This window comes from Prunus avium, chromosome 2 (genome assembly GCF_965620075.1).
Source record: "Prunus avium chromosome 2, drPruAviu1.hap1.1, whole genome shotgun sequence".
NCBI classification, from domain to species: domain Eukaryota; kingdom Viridiplantae; phylum Streptophyta; class Magnoliopsida; order Rosales; family Rosaceae; genus Prunus; species Prunus avium.
The window spans coordinates 32,073,824-32,092,731 of record NC_142285.1 but is presented as its reverse complement, the minus strand read 5'-3'; the positions used below and the strand labels follow the sequence as shown (position 1 = coordinate 32,092,731).

Sequence of the window (18,908 nt, the reverse complement as noted above, 5' to 3'; positions counted from 1 at the left end):
CTCAATTTTAATTCTGCTTTCACTCTAAATTAGTAAATTATATCCCAATAACAACAAGACAATTCAGAGTGTTACCTTAACTTATATGAAAGTTCAACATAATAATCAAGTAATAAAGCTAGCTACCCTATCCATATCAGACATGATAATGCAATGCAATATTATTTTCTTATGGAAACAGAAGCAGTTGTAATGTGATCATAAATTTGTCTGACAGTAATAAAAGCACTTTTACAAATTGCACACATAATGGTTATTGTGTGGGTAAACAAATAAAACTCTTCACCTAAAATCAGTACAAAATAATAATACATCCATCCAGCAAATATCTATTGTACAACAACTCTGAAGCGCTAATCAGTCAGCTAATATAAATACTAATCACTTGTTTGAGCTTATGCGTTAACATAATTTCACGAGCGGTTTCTAGTTGTACACAAAATTGGTTGAAGTCCAATTCAATATCTTTAAAAGTTGAGCCCACCATTGAAGAGATGGAATTTTATGAAACCATTGAATAAGGTATATCTATTTTTCTCGATTAATTGCTTATAACGTGTGAGTTTTATTGTGCTAAAGCTAAATATATGATTATGTGTATTTCTTATATAGAAATGCGGAGATCAAATGATAATACGCTTGTGCACATTTTCATTGATTGATTCTCTATTGATACACAACCTTGCAGTTATGGTAATTTTCTTATTAATTTCTTAGTTTGATCATCTTGTATCCTAAAATTTGTGTTGATTGAAATTGCTTTTATGTGCAGTATGAGGACATGCTGGAAACTAGGCAGCCTTTGATTAAATAGAAATTACGAACTTGTATTTTGGGTAGCATTTCATTTCTTAATTTTATCATCATGTATTCATTTCTTATAAACTTTAGAATATTTGTTTTGATGGGAATTGTGAAATTAAATGCATGCTAGAAACTAGATAGCCTTTGATTAAATGGAATGTTGTTGTTTTAGCCTTGGATGTAATGATATAATGGCAAAATGTTAGCATTATAATGTAAGAGCAGGTTGAAAAATGCATGGTTTTGTGTTAGGCACAAACCGACCAAACCAATATGAACCAAACTAATTATAAATAGTTTGAATTGGTTCGGTTTTTATTATGATTTTAAGCTAATCCAAATCAAATCAAATTGTTATTTTCTTATGAATTCAACAGTTGTTTGAAAGTAAAACCGAATCAATCCGCAACATACCCACTGCTCATTTTTACAAAGCATATCATATTCTTAGACAGCTTTTGCTGCCAAAAAAGGGGAAAAGAATTATGGGTTAGTGCTGTCAATACATGAAAAAAATGCACTCAGCTTTACCCAAAGATTGCAAAATTAACAGAGTGCGTAAAACAAAGCAAGGTGGGTAAAACTGTCATATTGAAATTTGTGATTTTTATAAAGGCCCTAATCCCACTTGCACCTTTGTTTTTTACCGTTTTCCACCGAGAACTGAGAAAAGTCACTGTTTCCTGTCTTGTCACTTAGCACTTAGCAGCAGTGGCTCAGTGAGAGAGAGAGAGAGAGAGAGAGAGCACCAACAATCCGACCATTAATAAAGAACCATTTGGTTAGGGTTTTAGGGTTTTCGGGACATGGGCTCCTAGTAAACAGCAATAGAAAGGGAAAGATTTTGATTTGTGATTATCCCAGTTTCATCAAAATCTTTTTCTTTACATTCTTGTTTTGCTTGAAAGAGCTTATTTTAACTATTATATTTTCTAAACCCTTTTTTTTTTTTTTTGGGTCTTTCGAATTTCCCAACCCTTCGCTTACAACTTACAAGAACACACAAACAATAACTACACCAGAAAATAAAAATAAAAATAAAAATAAAAATAGCGTACTACCTCAATAAATGAGGCCAGCCCTTCTCTCTCTCATTTTTCTTTGTTCTCTCATTGGTAAGGGTGATACTAGTGTATCAGTTTTAGCCAGGCGCCGTTTCTCTCTCTCTCTCTCTCTCTCCAAAGTCCAAGTTTTCTCTCTCTATGATAATGGCTACTCCCCCAATATCTTCTTAAGCCCTGACCACAATTCTCACCCATACCCACTGTCTCTTTCTCTTTTAAGAAAAACAAAATGGTGGGTTTTCTTTAATTTTCCTCTCTGATTCTTATTCTCCAAACTCTTCTCTTTCTCTCCATGCCATTTATTGATGAAAACTAATTGAATTTTGTTCATGTTCTGTTTGAAGTTTTTGTTTTTTGTTTTAATTTTTCAAATTCATGTGTTTATTATAGTTTGTTCCTTCAAATCTTCTACCCCACTGGCTTGACGTCCTGCTGTCTGAAAAGTTCTACAACGCTTGCATAATTCATGAGGAGGCAAAGAAGAACGAGAAGAACATCTACTGCTTGGACTGTTGCATGAGTCTCTGCCCTCACTGCTTGAACCCTCATCGCCCTCACCGACTTTTGCAGGTAATTAACTAATTTCCCTTCAAAATTCTAAAGTTTTCTCAGAAGAGCTCATCTTTTCTTTGGAAAATTCATTCAAAGTTTTTATCTTTTTATTATTATTTATCATGCTTGTTTTCTCTGAAATGTTTCAGATAAGGAGGTATGTTTACCACGACGTTATAAGACTGGATGATGCTGCCAAGCTAATTGACTGTTCTTCTGTTCAAGTAAGTGAAATTTCCCAGCTTTCTAAGCTTAATTATACTTTCTGGGTTCTTTTTTCCTAATAAAACAAATTCTACATGCATATCATCATGTAGTGTATATATGCCCTTGATTGGTTTACAAGCACCTAAAAAAGTCATCTTGAGACAGAGAAGTGAAAGTTTTTCATGACCGAAAAGTAAAGCTGTTAATTTCTTCCTGTATCTGCTTTCTTTCATTCTCACCTCTCTCTCTCTCTCTCTCTCTCTCTCTCTCTCTCTCTTGCTTGCTGAAAAATGGATGGACTATGGCTTTGCTCAAAAGGTCTCGAAACAATAGCATGAAATGAACCCATATTTGAATTCAATTCTTTATTCTAAATCCCTGTTCTGATATTCTTTGTGTGAGCATATTCTCAAGAACTTTCTCTCTCTACTTTCTCTCTCTACAGTCATACATAAGCAACAGTGCAAAAGTGGTGTTTTTAAACCAAAGGCCACAAACAAGGAATTGCAGAGGCTCCGGCAACATCTGCAGCACCTGTGACAGGAGCCTGCAAGACCCGTATCTCTTTTGCTCCCTCTACTGCAAGGTTTGCTCATGCCCAGAGCCAAAACAAATTTCAATTCTTCTGCTTTCTCTCTCTCATTTCTCACTCTTTCTCAATTTTCCCAAATACCCTTTTCAATTCTCCAACTCGTCTCACTTGGGTCTCTCCCATTTTTGTTTCTCTGCAGATTGACTACGTTCTAAGATCAGAAGGTGGCCTGTCCAAGTACCTTCTAGAGTGCAAATTCATGTCCTTACCCGAATCCGGTTTAGACGACGGTCAGATGACTCCTGATTCGGTTCTGGAACCGGCCGGTTCAACCCGAACCTCGTCCGGTTCATGCGGGTTCGGTGAGGTGGGGTGTCTGGCCCTAGCCTGTACTGCCACCACTGAGATTGTGAGGAAAAAGAGGAGTAGCATGTCAGCGTTTCGGACAGCTTGTCGGCCGGTTTTTTCGCCAGTGTCCGAAATTTCGGCCGGGTTGATGAACCGGCGAAAGGGGACGCCACATCGGGCTCCGCTGTATTGAATATGTGCATGGATGGATTTAGTGATAATATTTTTAGCAAGTAAAATTAAATGCAGAGGGATTTTAGGGGGTATGAATTTGTAAAAGTTGGTAATTTTCATACTTTTTGTCTTGGAGAGAGTCTTCTGCACGACCGTCACCAAATTAATTATAAAGATGACACTACAAATCGTATTTAGTGGGATCTAATTATTGTTATGGTTCCGTTAAATTAGGTGTCGTTTATTTTGTTGTTGAAGATTTTCCTCCACTTGTAAGGGGATGAGAGCATTTACTTTTGTACTCGAGGTCTGATGTCTCGACCTACTAATATCGCTTGTATCACAAAAAAAAGAAAAAGATTTTCCTACTCTTCTTGCGGTGAAAGAAAAATATGTACTAATTTTGTAGAGGGGCGTTTGCTCTGTGTGTGTCTCTCTGTTGCATTGAGTAGGTCGGTTGGCTTACTTTAAATGGTTCAATTGTCTCGTTTTCTTCCTTACAGAGTGATGATGACCATTTGCAGAGAGTAATGGTGAACAGTGACTAATAGTTGGAAAAAGTTCAGCATCAGTTAATACCTATCTCAGTGTTATTTCCTCCCATTTTGGGGGACTCAATTTGAATTCAAGCCTCTTAAATTCAGCAAAAAAAAAGTAGAAAAATCTTGGTGTTGGACTTGTGCAAATACCTGCCAGAAATAAAAGATCACGTGTGATTAAATGCTTCCTTTGAATTATTTTTTCGGTTGGGTTTGATTGATTATGAATTTTGATATTTTCCTTCCAAAGGAATTGGGGGAGTTATGAATGGCCGTGGTTAGAAATAGGGAAGAGTAAAAAAGGAGTATTTTTGTTCACTATTTTAATTCAATGTGTATCATTATCACCCTTCTTAAAAGGTGACGCATGTCTATGAATTTAACTATAGTTAACGCTTTATTTTTTATTTATTTGATGACATTATTATTTATTATGAGAGAAAAATAATACTTTAATAAGATTTTTCCTGATTTACCCACCCAACAAACTTTCCATTTTTCTATTAATTACCAATGAAGCCAAGAACAACCCAAATAATTAACAACAACATGATGATCATTACTCAAAAAATAATTGATTCATTCGAAACTGTTGAACAATTTGACCAAAAACAAAACTCTTGAACGCCACTCCCACAAAAGAAAAAAAAAACTAAGTGGCTTTAATTCTGTCATTAATAGGAGGCTTTAATCCGAATTGAACCTAACTAAATCGAATACTTTGATCACTTAACCAAAAAAAAAACACAAAACTGATTCACCAAAAGTTTATGAGTTTATGTATTCTCACCAGAAGTTTTTCATTTTTTCACTTTTTTTTTTGGGTAAAGTGGGGGGGTAAACACCCCAAAACAAAAGAAACTATTCACCCTGGTCTAAACAGACCAATCTAGCTTTAGGGATACCTAAAGCATCAACAGCTAAACAAGAACTAACCCAACTAGGAGAGCTGATCCAACTAGGAGCCGTGTCAAGAATGAACAATCCCAGATCCAAGTTATAGCTCCAGTTTGCAAGACAGTCAGCAACTCCATTCTTCTCTGTATATACATGCGTGAGGGTGCAATGACCAATTTTTCTCATCAGTTCACAGCAGCTATCAACCAAGGCTGCCAAAAGGGTGCAAACCAAGTAGAGAAGAAGGCTGCAGGCAAAGGTTCACAGCGACAGCGCGGCCTTTTTAGTTTCCATTGTTTTGATTTATTTTTTAAATTAAATTAATCAAGACAAGTCACCAGTTTTTTGGGTTAATTAATATAATAAGAGTAAATCAGGAAAAAAATTATTAAAGCATTGTTTCTCTCTCATAATAATATCATCAAACAAATAAAATATAAAGAATTAATTATAGTTAAATCCATAGACATGTGCCACCTTTTGAGAAGGAAGGTGAAATAACTATGAGATCAAGTACCTAATCAATCTAATTTCTGGTGTTTTTATTTTTTCCTGAAATTGAATTACGAATTGTAATACATAATTCACATAATATTTAATTATGTATGTGCTAGTTAACGCACGAGAAGTAAAAAATTTCTAATATCCACGGTATTATTAACACATGAAAAGTCAATAATTAGAATCATTCCAATATCATTCACCCTTTATTCTTGTGTGATAACAACATAAACTATAATTTTAACGTGGTTCGGTTCGGTAACATTCATCATGCTTTCACATACAAGATTACCATTGCATGGTTTGGTTACACAAATTGAAGCCATATATCAGAAATTGCAGATCCTCTCTTAAAAACGGCATTGAGTGGCCAGTAGTATTCATGATATGAGCAAGCAAGTAGCCCTTGAGATGGCTTTGAGTAGCTATAGAAGAAGCTATATGGAGCTAGGGCAAAATGGTTGCAAGATCGAGAATGCATCTAATAATTTATACAAGGGTTCTTGTAGTTGTAGACTAGTTGGTGTGCCCCTAGATCGACAAGCCTACCAAATTTTGTTGCTTCTTTTTGTTTGAATTTGTTTTAAAATTATAGATTGCGGAATTTTTATTATTGTTAATTGTTAATATGGCATCAAATTCACTAAACAAAAGGAGGAGGAAACCCAGCTGGACAAGTTCTTTATTCCCAGTTCTTGAAAACCGGGCCCGGTTCGACTTGCATGTCTAATTTCCGTTTGTTTTTACATTTCCTCATCTAATTTTGGCCACAAACTTAAGTTACATCAACCAAAGCAAATTACGCTACTAAAGAAAATTAAAAAACATTTTCATATTTTGTCTTTTTGCAAAACATATGAGCCTTTTATATTTTTAAGTTTTATGTGTTTTATGGTATTGTGTGAGAGTTAGTTCTCTCTTTAAGCATAAATTGCAATTTCATGACTTAAGAGACGAATTTTCACGCAACGAGGATGTCACAGAAGGATATAATGAATCAATCACGCATTATAATGTGAGAAAGCTAAAATGCTTGATAATACATGATTCACTTAAGAGATAATATCAGAGTAACATCCCGATGTAAATAAGTTTCTCTCCATCTTACGTGAGTGATTATTTGAAAGTATTATGATCTTATTCAAAAATTTGGTCAAAGTTCTAAATTAAAAATAGTTATTTTTAATTAACAGTCGTATAAAGTGGGCGATTTCATCTTTCCTTATAAAGAACTATAGATAACACCACGATCCCATCAAGTATTTGGTGGAGATCCCAGACTTGCAAGCCCCATGGTCTCTTCTTTTCTGTTTCTTCATCCCCTTTATGTTTTCTTCCAATGACAAAGTAGTGACACAAAATGTAACCAAAAAAAAAAGTAGGCGACAATTTTCAAAAGCCATCCTAATAAATTGTTTACTTGTTTAGATCTCCATCCCCAATGCCTCTTAACTTGAGAAGAGAAACTATTTCTTTTGGGAACCATGCATGGAGATGGAGGATCCTTAATATATTACATGTATCCATGAACTGGCACAATATTTAGAGATAGGCTTCATCTGTATTTCCATATGTTTGAAAATAAAAGCCTCCCTCCCTCCTCTCTAGACTCTACAGTCTATATAGTAAAGTATAGAATTCTTGTGCTACAAGGATATGTACATGTCAAATTGTTTGTACAGGTACATCTAGGTCGAGCGATTTCAAATTTAGGAATTTAGATGACTGTTTGGTGAGTTGTATAGGATTCATAATCCTAGTTAAATGTTTGGTGGCCTAAAAATAACATGAATTGGTTATGTCTAAGAGCATCTCCAAGGGAGATGTCAAATACCAAATATCAAATTTAAATTTGATGGATGATGTTGCAATTTGACATCTTATACAGCTTTACACTCCACCCGATATGTCAAATTAAATTATTATTTTATTACATTTTCGTGTTGATTTATTTTTAATTAAAAAGAAAAGAAAAGAAAAAATAATAAAATATTCATTTGACATCTTGCTTTTGGGATATCAAAAATAACATCTCAACCTCCAGTCTTCATTCCACATCAGCTTTGACACATTGGTTGGAGTGATGTCAGATGTTATTTCTAGCCGTTAAATGTCTATGTGACACTTTTGACACATCGGTTGGAGATGCTCTAATCTTATTAGGGCCAAATGTAGTAGGATTATGAATCTGACTAAAATCTTAAGATTAAGTTAGATTTGGAGTATGTCTAATCCTACTAAGCTATGTAATAGCACATTTCAATGAATCATGTGTAGTACCAAACAAATTATTGGATTAGTGTTATCATTTCCAATTCAATGTAATCCAATATAATCTAATTCTACCTCATAATCCAATCCAATCCCAATCACCAAATATTGCTTATAAGGTTAAATTGTTTGTTTAGACTACTAGAACCTCCATTTGAGGTGTGTTCTTCTTGTACATCTTTTGTATTTACCCCTTATTAATGACATTTTGCTTGTTCTGGAAAATAAAAATAAAAATCCATGAATGCCAATATTTTTGGTTTGCTCCCATTGAGGTTGGGGGGCCCTAAACCCTTTGTTATCAAATCTAAATAATTTCTTTCAAATACCTCCATTTTAACAGAACCTATATATATATATATATATATATTTTGTTATTTGCTAAGGAAGGGGAGAATTGTCCCACTTTTTCACTATGGTGTCACCAATGTGCGTAACAAATCCTATATCTACCTCAATGATATTGTCATCATGGATTATATGGCCAGTTTAGTGGGTTAAATTATAAAATAGGATCATGTTCTTATTTTGATTTCAAATTTTAAAATTTTAAATATAAAAAACTGTTAATTAACTATTTTATTTTTATTTAATGAAAAGTTTCATTTCTTAATAAATTCATTAACCAATGGCAATTTATGGTATTTTGAATGTTTCACCATTCTCTACCTCTGCCTTCGCCTTTTTTTGGTTGAGAAATTATGGGATTGCAGTCTCTGCCTTTACGTTTATATCTAATAGATATAAATAACTAGATAACCGAATAAGATTCACAATTCTAATTGAATATTTTGTGGGAACCTAAAAATAACATGTGAGTGAGTATAAGGACTGTATGATGTATAAATTATGTCCCACTGCTATTGAAAATGAACTAATTAACCAAGGTGGTTGGTGTGAGTGGTTCGGCACTCTCATTCCTTAAAAGAAGTCAGGGGTTCGATATCTGCTCTCGTATGGAGTCACCACTTTGGCCAGCACTTTATCCCTTACGGGGCAACCCGGTGTGAGTGAGGATTAGTCTGAGTTGTGGTTAAGGCTTAAAGGTGCCACTCATAGTTGGGGTCCATCCAGGACCACCTCGTGGTTCAGACCAAAAAAAAAAAAAACAGAAGAACTAATTCACCAATCCAAACATTTTTTAAAATAAAAATTATATCAGTAAATATCTAAATTAGAATTTTTTTTTTTCAAAAGGTTAACCTTTAATCATGAAATCAAACAAATAATTAGAATTAAAGACTTTTTATTTATTGTTGGATAGAATTAAAGACTTTTGCATCATACATTGAATCCTATTGAACTTTATAGATTAATGCAAACATTAAGAATTGAAATTATTAATTAAATGAGGATAATATGGTAAATTCACACTTTTTCATAAATAAAAAATTAAAATTAAAAGAAAAACAATGTATTCGATTTTTATGGAACACAAATACCCATTATCTTTTTTAATTCTAAAATAAATTTAAATATTTTAAATATAAAAAAAGTCTCTCGCAATCGCGGAAGCGCGTGCAAAGAGGCTAGTTTTACAAAAAAGGAAAAAATATCGTAATTTTGTTTTACATGGAGGTAGGTGGCTGCAATTTTTCCTCTTTTTTTAAATTAGAAACGGCAAAGTGCTACAATTTTCCAACATGCCATAAACACCCTTGTGAAATAAATTCATACTACAGTCAAACCATGTAAAGAGCTAGAAATTACATGGGCATTTTAGTCATAGTGCATTTCATCGACGCTCACCAACATTAAAAACCTCTGAATCAGGCCATGAAAGAAAACATTAAAACCAGAAAAGGATGGAACGAAAAAAGCAGAAATAAAATTGATTCCAGTACCTAGCGTAACTGCCATTCACTTATTGAACATCACAGGCGACTTTCTCACCGTTGGATTGAGATAAACTCAATTCAGATCCACGGTTGAAACTAGTCACCGTAAATTGAACACTCGGTGACTTTATCTCTCTCCATATTTTTTGAATCACGGAAACTGTTTCTTCTGCTATTTCTTCTTCCCGTCTCTCTTTTCTCCTTCTCACTCGGATCATATATTTTCTCTCAAACCCTAAATTTTTATTTCAATTTTTTGTTTGAAAAGATTTAGGAGATAGAAAAAAAGAATTAATTTGATTCGTGGTCATGAGTACTGGAGATCTTCTTAGCATTCAGCCCACAGAGCTCAAATTCCCATGTAAGTCTGTTGCTTTCGTCTTTCTTTAAATTTCAATTTCCTTTGTTTGTACGTCAGATGATTTTCCGTTTGGTTGGTGACAAAATTAAAGAAAAATATCCATTTTGAATGCCATGTTGGGATTTACTGGACTGTGATGACACATTTTAATTCTGCAAATAAGTATGGGGCTGGGTTGTATTGGATTGAATTTCTTCTGTCAATTATGGTTCTAAACTTTTGGTTCCCAAAAAAAAGACTTGGATAAGAATGCTTGCACTAAAACGTTCTGTTTGAAAATGAATTACCTTTCTCTCATTGTCTTTAAATTTTTGTAGTTAGGTACATTATGAATTCGTGTGTGGTCTAGTATGATTAAATGGTATGGTAATATTGATTTTTCCATTGGGAAAATTGTCCAAGTGTTTGATTTAATTTTTGGGTTATTATTATTTTTTTTGTGGTGGAAAAGTTGAAGTGAAGAAGCAGAGCTCATGTTCCTTGCAATTGACCAACAAAACAGATAAATATGTGGCGTTCAAGGTAATTTTTTTTTTTTTTTTCCATTACGAGTGTTAATTGACTTGGTCTGAACATTTAAGCTATGGATTCATAATGCGTACTGTTTGGATGATGTGATTGAATAGGTTAAAACAACCAATCCAAAAAAATACTGCGTCCGGCCCAATGCCGGAATTGTTTTGCCCGGAACAACATGTGATGTTACAGGTGAATATTCAATCACTTTAAATAGTAAATGGTTCATATTAATTTCTCAGCTATCACATCTTTTTTTCCATTTTCAAGTTATTAAAATCTGAATTTTCGTTCATGAGCTTAATGATGTCATAGTGTTCACTGCTTTAGCTGATAATGTGTTTAATTGTTTTTCTCCATTTTCTTTAGGCTGTAACTGGTTGCTTCCATTAGTTTTTTGTTTTTGTTTTTGGGAGAAAGCATTGATATAATTGTTTAACCTATTAATTTGTTTATGTTAATGGTTTCCTGATTTAAAGTTGATTTTTTAGTTACAATGCAAGCACAAAAAGATGCACCCCCAGATATGCAGTGCAAGGACAAATTTCTCCTTCAAAGTGTTGTTGCACCAGATGGTGTAACTCCGAAAGACATAACGCCTGAAATGGTTGGATGATGCTGCCAGCAAATTTTCTTTTCAGTGTAAAGGTACTGTTTTGGGGTTTATATTCGTTGATTTGATTTTTGTGTTAACTTGTTTATAGTTCAACAAGGAGGATGGTAAAGTTGTGGGAGAGTTCAAATTGCGGGTAGTCTACTTTCCTGCGAATCCCCCATCACCTGTCCCTGAAGGATCTGACGAAGGCTCTTCTCCCAGGGCTTCAGTGCTTGATAATGGGAATCAAAACTCTTCCTTGTTTGATGCTGTAAGGGTTTCTTTTTATTTATTTATTTATTTTAATGCAAGCTTTCAGGAAAGTTTGAAAATGAATTGAATCTGTGGAATAGTTATTCATTTTCATTTTATATGGAAAGCTCAGGTATCAAGATCTCTTGAGGAACCGAAAGAGAAGTCATCAGAGGTGAGATGCCCTTTCTATTCTCCTTAACAAATATACTTTCTTTTAAATTTCATAGGAATTTACCTTGGAGTAGGCAGATATAGTTTCATTTTCTTGCATTTAATCTTCGTGAATTCTGTAGAGTGCTTAAATTTTGAATATATGGTGAAGGGACAACTTTATATTTTATAACTTTTTCTTTTTCTCTGTAGAAAGCATCTAGACTAAGTATGTCATTGCTATAGGTATTCTCCAATAGTGCCTATTTGGGGGTTTCTTATCTTAGCGCGTGATTTGCTTGTAGAATGTTATAACCAAGCATAATGTACTAAGTTCATGAATGTATTGAATGCTAGTGACCATAGGGGTCAGTACCAGTCATTAGAGATTGATGATACCTAAGTTTTTAGTCATTTTATGTGGTTTCTACCACTTAGTTCTTAAGTGGCCTTTGGTGGTAGCTACAATTCCATAATATTTTAGGAACTTCTAGGTTGTCCGAACAGTAATTTTTTGACTTTCTTTCCCAGGAGGCATGCTTAGTTTTCTTTAGTGTAAAGTTCACTTTTGTTTAGATGGAACCACTGTTATAAATTTCAGTTTTGAGATTTATCATCAGCATGATGTGAATTTTTTGAATGACAGTGCATGAAACAAAAGAATTTTTCAAATTAATAGGAGGAAGGAAGTGGAAGTATTGTGGGATAGAGTTCATTTTGGGGATTCTTTGTGGGCTGCAATTTCCTCGTAGTTTCAGGATATAGCATTTTTCCTCATTCATGTGGATTGGAAGGTGGAGGTTTCTTGAACTCTCGTATGGTTAGCTTAGCTATTTTGTAATAATTGTACTTAGTTTATTAGGACCTTGTTTTCTGGTTTAGGGATCTTGTATGCAATCCAGTGGATAACTTGTGTCAATTATGTCTTGTACCTTCAATTACAGCCTATTATTAAAATCCTTGTTTCTCGTAAAAAAGGCATGGCACGTGGGCGGTTTTTTGGTACATTTTAATTGCCACATAAGTTTTTAGTCCATGCCTCACTACCATGCTACTTCATCTACTGTCTGCACGATTCTCTAGGGGGAGCTTATTCACATTTAATTTTTTGCTTAACAAGCCCAGAGCAGTTAACAAATTCCTTAACTTTTCCCTTTATACTCATTAATTTTAATTTTTTATTATTTATAATTCTTTCAAACTTCTTTTTCTTATTTATTTTGCTATCCATTTTGTCTTAATTATTGTTGTCTTTGCATTTGATGTGATCACTTGAGTTAGATTACCTTATTTTCAATATTGCAATTTCTTATGTACATCCTTTCTTCAGGCATGGTCCATGATTTCCAAGTTGACTGAGGAGAAGACCTCTGCTTTGCAACAAAGTCAGAAACTACGTCATGAAATGGTATTGTTTATGATATGCATTGTTGGTATTTGTCATTCTACTTCTGTGTTGTTTCTGGTAAACATCATGCCAATCTTGCTTTCGATTATCGAGTTAGGCTGCCAATAGTATTACCACCCTTTGAACTTGGTTAGCTGTCAATAGTTGTAGCAGAAACAGAAGAAAAGAGAGAGAAATTTTTTTGTTCTTTTGTTAACTGTTGTATTGTTTTATTCTTTGAACAGATGGGCGCTTGATGTATTTACTTCTCGTTTCTGTTTTTTTTTTCTCTTTTCCTTTTTGGCATAACACAAATTTTCATTGAGCAGGACCTGTTGAGAAAAGAACTAAGCAAAAACGGCGGGGGTGGATTTTCATTATTGTTTGTGGTGCTCTTTGGTCTTTTGGGCATCTTGGTTGGTTACTTCATCAAGAAAACATAGAAGCTGAAGTGAAGGCTGTTTGTCAATTAATTAGTTGGATTCCGGCATAATTCTGTGGTGCTCCACAATTTTCAACATTTTAGGGACTCTCGTACTCTTATTGTAAAAATTTAGTCTTTGATTAATTGACACTCTGTTTTGAGCAAATATTTTTTTGTTGTGTTAAAGTTGGACAGATGGGCTCAATGAACCCATGTAAACATAACATATGTTATTGGATTGGTTTATCATCATCAAGTCTTTTTCTCCAATGTTTGTTACTGTTTGGGTGTTCATTTGTTTGAATTATTTTAATTCTAGTGGAAATTAATTGACAAAATGATCTTATGGGCTGCCTTGGGCCGTAAGTCTTGAGGTGTTTCGATAATCACGAATAAAAGTTATACACATTTTGTTTGGTACTATTGACAGTCATAAGTCCTTAGGCAGATGCAAGTGTTGTAACATCAATAATACTATAAGGAAAATGCTAGGGAGACCAACTTGAGATACCAACTCTCTAATAGAGCGTGAGACCCATTGTATTGGTGGGCTCCACCTCTATTAGAGAGTTGGTCTCCCAAGTTGGTCTCCCTAGCATAACCCATACTATAATAACCAAATCCATGCTCCCAAGTCACCGAAAAAACCCTGTTGATAATGATTATCAATCAAATTACTAATGGTTCATAATCTTACTAATTTCCGGGGACATGGAAATTAGATAGATGTCGTGGGGGGTGCAGATGCTATGAACTTAGGTCGTAGTTGAACAAAGTGAAGAATAAATGTCACTAAATCGACTAAACTGCGGATTTATAAGAGATTATTAGAAATTGTGGCTAATCTTCCTTAACATGATACTATACATAATCTTCTTATTTTCAGAGATAAAATCTTTCCCTACTGTAATTAATACAACAACAAACATAAAACACACATACATAATAATAAAAATCATAGATGAAGCAAAAGCAGTGATGGTTTTTAGGACTAGTTTGCCAGGTTGGGAGTTGTTGCTGTGGTTGCAGTTTCCACTATCCTTGGGCTTGAAGTTGACTCAATTTTCTTGTCATGGGCTTGTCGAGGACAAGACCAAGGCTTGCGACCTTCGTGATGATGATGATGATGATGATGATGATGATGACAACGTCTAGCAATAAAAGCTCTAGCCATGGCCCCCAACTGTTGGTGGCGCAAATCTCACGGCTTGGTGATCTGGGCCGAGGGGATGTGCGTTAACACGTGGCTTCCTGCTTTTGGATGCGGTGCGGTTGTGCGCGGGCGTGCCAGCACGGTCTACCGTGCGTCGAGATGTTGATGTGGATAGAATGGTTAAGTGGTGCGCCTGTTTGAACTCGTCTTCTAATCAAACGATTGTAGCCGAGAGAGGAACTAATCTCGGCTGTCAGGTTCACGGCCTGAGCTACAAGGCTGTTTAGTGGTGGTGTTGATGGTAGGTTTTGGGCGGTGCTCCGGCGCGTTACTCAGCGAGCGACGGTCGTATGATATATGGGGTGAATGATCGAATAACAAGGATGGTGCTCCAGCGCCTTGAAAATCAAGGGTCGTATGATATATTGATGAATAAATTTTCCTTACAAACTAACACTACTCCTAGGAAAGTAAGTAAAATATTGAAGGTGCATTACAGGAAAATATAAGTTGCTCCGTGGGAGGCTTTGGTTTGGTGTTTGAACTGTTTGAATGTAGCTTGAGCCTTGTATTTATAGGAAGAGTTCCCGGAGGAGTAATCGAGGCTGAAAATCTGCATGGCGGAGCCTGATTAGAGCAAGTGGGTAGTCCAATCGACATTTGGGATCGTGAAGCATGGTGGTGTGACCCCATAAATCCTGGTGAATCTCGGCCGCCGGCCATGATCGTGGGTTCTGCGCTTCTGGCCGTGGAGACGCATTTATTGCTCTGATAGCTGGTGATCTAATCTCTCAAGCTGTAAGAATCCTTGTGAGAATGTTTGCGTCTAATCACTCTGATTCCTATCACCAAATCCTGACTTCAGTCACTTCCCACCTCCCCTCGTACATTAAATGCTTATTCATGGCCAGTGGGTTTGCTGTTTTAAACAGAGGCACTACTTCATTAAATGAAGCGTGGGACCCTGCTGTCACGTGATGACTTGACTTTAATACTTTTGGCCGTGATTTTGTTCGGGCTCGGCCTCGGCCTATAATCAAGGTCGAGATGATCATGCCTTAGCAATTTTTCTTTTGTTTTCAGGAAGGCCAAACATCTTGGCGAAACGCCGCGTTTTAGTTTCACGAGCAAGTGCTAGGGCCGAGAAAAGGGGCTCCTTCAGTCAGTTCATGGCCGTGATTTATTAGGCACAAACATTGCCTCCACATCCCCGGATTCTTCGGTCTCGGCATGGGTAGGGGCCGAATGGATTCCAGGGGATGGACCCTTTGCATTCCTTCTGAAGTGATTGACAACTGGGGCATTAAATGCGGAGGTCAGTTGGCGCATTTAATGCTTCAAGCACATCGTGCATGCCATTATTGCCCAAGCTTACACGAGGCATCGCTTCGCCTCGTCAAGTGAAACGACGGCCTCTGGACTTTTGACACGTCATCGCGCTCTCGAGCACGCTGTCAGAACGTTACGTCTCTCGAGAGAGCCACGCCCTGTTTTTGAATTCTAGCTCGAGTATAAAAACCCTGCCGTTCTTCATTTTTCTTCATGCCTTCGAAAAATCCTTAAGTCCATGCCCTTCAAAAGTTCACTCTGACCTCCCCAGTTTTCTCAGCCTTCGTTCTCCAGTTCTGAAACCTTTCCATCGCTTAGTGACCTTTCTTCTTGCCTTAAACACTCTTGAGCCTTTCTTTGATCCCTGGGCTTCATCCTTCTTAATTTCAACCTGCTCTAATGGCCCTTACTGTAGCCCTTCCAAAGCCAGGGAGCCACATCTGCTGAATCTCACGACTTGGCAGTTTGGCCTGGTCTAGATGGCTCCTCCTCTCCTGCTGTCCACCAATCGCTTTTCGTCCTGGAAAATCGACGTGAGCCAAAACCAAGATGCGGCCGAGGTTCCTTCCCAGCCTTGGAGGGAGATGACCTCCCTCCCTGTGAGGCCGAGGAGGAACTGCAATGCGACTGATAAAGATGGTAATGCCTGGTATGATGACCCCAACATGGCCGTGTTTATTCGGCTGAGTGCCCTGGTCGCATCCATGGCCGGAGTGACGGCCCTTACCATGGCCAGAATGACGGCCCCTACCATGGCTAGAATGACGGCCGCTTACCATGGCCAGAGTGACGACCCTTCCTTCTCTCGGCTGTATCTGCACTCAAGGTAACGGCCTCGGCCATGGCCTTAGTGAAGCCTTGGCTTTAGGTTGGCCGTGGTCGGTGACGATATGGGTGGCGGAGACACTGCCTCGGGGAGAAACGTCTGCTTGTCCAGCGAGGAGACCGTGAAGCCGTTGTTTGTAGATTTAGGGTGTAATTTTTCTCATGTGTATTTGCAATCGGCCATGACCTGGCCGTTTCCTTGTAAACGTGACCCCTTTTTAAACTAAATGAAGTATGATTTTCTTCTTTCCTTCTGTCTGAAAGCACGCTTTTTCTTCCACCTTCTTTGCGCTGTTTACTTCATTTTTTTTTTTTTTGCCAACTGCAATTCTCATAACTCTTTCTCGGCCGTCTCCCATAATGACGGGGCATATTTCTTTAAATACTGGCCGTTTATTGGCAAATTGTGCCATTCTCCATCCCTATCTCTTAACTGAAATGCACCTCGGCCAAGAATTCGTTCAATAATAAACGGGCCTTCCCAATTGGGTGAGAATTTGCCGAACCGAGGGTCCTTCGTCCCGATAGGGAGCACGGCTCGCCACACTAAATCGCCTTCGGCGAAAGTCTTCTGTTTGACCCTTCTGTTATAGGCCCTCGCCGCAATCTGCTTCTGTGCTTGCATTAGGTTATAAGCATCGAGCATGGATTGCTCCAAATCTTCTAACTCCTGAGCCATGGCCTGCATATAGTCCTTCCTTTCTTGTCCAGGCTGTTCGGTCACACGTAGAGACAGAACCTTTAACTCTATTGGAACGATGGCGTCATGACCGTAGGTTAAGTCGTAAGGAGACGTGCCCGTGGCCGATCGTTTTGAGATTCGGTAAGCCCAAAGGGCTTCGGGGAGTAAGTCGTGCCATGCCCTAGGTTTCTCCTCGATCATTTTCTCAAGGATGCCCTAGATTACCTTGTTGCTCGCCTCGGCCTGTCCGTTAGACTGGGGGTAGTAAGGTGTTGAGTGGAGCAATTTGATCCCCATCCTTTCGGTGTACTCCCGAGTCTCGGTCGATGCGAAAACCGGGCCGTTATCGGCCGTGATAGTTTTTGGGATACCGAATCTGTGGACGATGTGATTCTCAAAGAATCTGACCACTTGTGTGCCAGAAATTGACCGATAGGACTCCGCATCGACCCACTTAGTAAAATAGTCGGTTGCCACCAAAATCCATGCATGTTGGTTGGACGCGGCCGGATAGATTTTGCCGATGATATCCACGGCCCACCCTATGAACGGCCATGATTTAGTGACCGGGTGGAGGGCTTCGGCCGGTACCCTTTGTATGGGGCCGTAGATTTGACACTTGATACATCCCTTCGTATATTCTATGCAGTCCTTTAAAATGGTCGGCCAGTAATAGCCGTGCCTCCGAACCAGCCATCTCATCTTGACACCAGACTGGTGAGCGCCGCAAATCCCCTCATGAGATTCGGTCATGATGACCTTGATATCTTCGGCGCTGGGACATAAGAGCAATAAGCCGTCTGATGCCTTTCGATACAGCTCGTTCTGATAAATCAGATAACACCGAGCCCGGAATCGTGTAGTCCTCTCATGGCTGCCGGAAGGGTCACGCAAATACTTCACTATGGGGTAGCGCCAGTCGGCTTTGGCCGTGTTGACCCCGTCGGTAATCTCGGCTGAAGATACTTGCGCTGCCATTCCTCGTTCGGCCAAAGCTGGCAGGGTACGCCTCTCGATTCTTATTACGCGGTCGTGGTCGTCGTCTGGAATACTCATACTTGACGCCACCTGGGCCATCTCATTGGCCTCATGGTTTTCGGCGCGTGGCACATGAACAAAGGAAATCCTGGAGAAATCGTCGGCCGTATTGAGGGCCGTTATATAATACATGGTTAGATTCTCGCTCGTGCACTGGTATTCCCCGGTCAGTTGGTTAATTACTAGCTGAGAATCACCGTAGACCAAAACACGGGTTGCCCTCATTTCTTTCAGGATTTCGAGACTGATGATGAGCGCTTCGTACTCAGCCTGATTATTGGTGCATTTGAAATCAAGTTGGAATGCGAATTGCCACCTTTGCCCTTGAGGGGACTTGATTACGACTCCGGCCCCTAACCTGGCCTCGGTACTGGAGCCGTCGAAGTACATGGTCCAGTAGTTCTTTTCCATGCGGGCCATGCCGATCTTCTTCTTGCCCCTGGGCCGGGTGATGAGCCAGGAAATC

At 37.9% G+C, this 18,908-nt stretch overlaps 2 protein-coding genes across 2 annotated transcripts; both read left to right on the top strand.

Annotated features, from left to right (window-relative positions):
• The first annotated feature begins 1,854 nt into the window (after positions 1 to 1,854).
• LOC110758543 (PLATZ transcription factor family protein) lies at positions 1,855 to 4,072 on the top strand. Its single transcript, XM_021960420.2, has 5 exons — positions 1,855 to 2,100; positions 2,259 to 2,438; positions 2,570 to 2,644; positions 3,073 to 3,213; positions 3,359 to 4,072. Exons 1-5 carry the CDS (start codon positions 2,098 to 2,100, stop codon positions 3,698 to 3,700), a joined length of 741 nt encoding a protein of 246 aa, XP_021816112.1. The 5' UTR covers positions 1,855 to 2,097; the 3' UTR covers positions 3,701 to 4,072.
• Positions 4,073 to 9,798: 5,726 nt separating this feature from the next.
• Positions 9,799 to 13,685, top strand: LOC110758550 (vesicle-associated protein 1-3-like). The gene is made up of 8 exons (XM_021960428.2): positions 9,799 to 10,088; positions 10,540 to 10,610; positions 10,715 to 10,796; positions 11,096 to 11,211; positions 11,309 to 11,470; positions 11,585 to 11,626; positions 12,935 to 13,012; positions 13,321 to 13,685. The coding sequence occupies exons 1-8, from the start codon at positions 10,037 to 10,039 to the stop codon at positions 13,432 to 13,434; spliced, it is 717 nt and encodes a 238-aa protein (XP_021816120.1). The 5' UTR covers positions 9,799 to 10,036; the 3' UTR covers positions 13,435 to 13,685.
• The last annotated feature ends 5,223 nt before the right edge of the window (positions 13,686 to 18,908 follow it).

Bases quoted from the DNA above. Each gene is read 5' to 3' on its own strand.
- LOC110758550 (XM_021960428.2), top strand. From the start codon at position 10,037: ATGAGTACTGGAGATCTTCTTAGCATTCAGCCCACAGAGCTCAAATTC. The intron at 10,089-10,539 runs GTAAGTCTGTTG...GTGGTGGAAAAG, and splicing joins CACAGAGCTCAAATTCCCAT to TTGAAGTGAAGAAGCAGAGC. The intron at 10,797-11,095 runs GTGAATATTCAA...TTGATTTTTTAG, and splicing joins AACAACATGTGATGTTACAG to TTACAATGCAAGCACAAAAA.
- LOC110758543 (XM_021960420.2), top strand. The intron at 2,645-3,072 runs GTAAGTGAAATT...CTCTCTCTACAG, and splicing joins TTGACTGTTCTTCTGTTCAA to TCATACATAAGCAACAGTGC. The intron at 3,214-3,358 runs GTTTGCTCATGC...GTTTCTCTGCAG, and splicing joins TTTGCTCCCTCTACTGCAAG to ATTGACTACGTTCTAAGATC.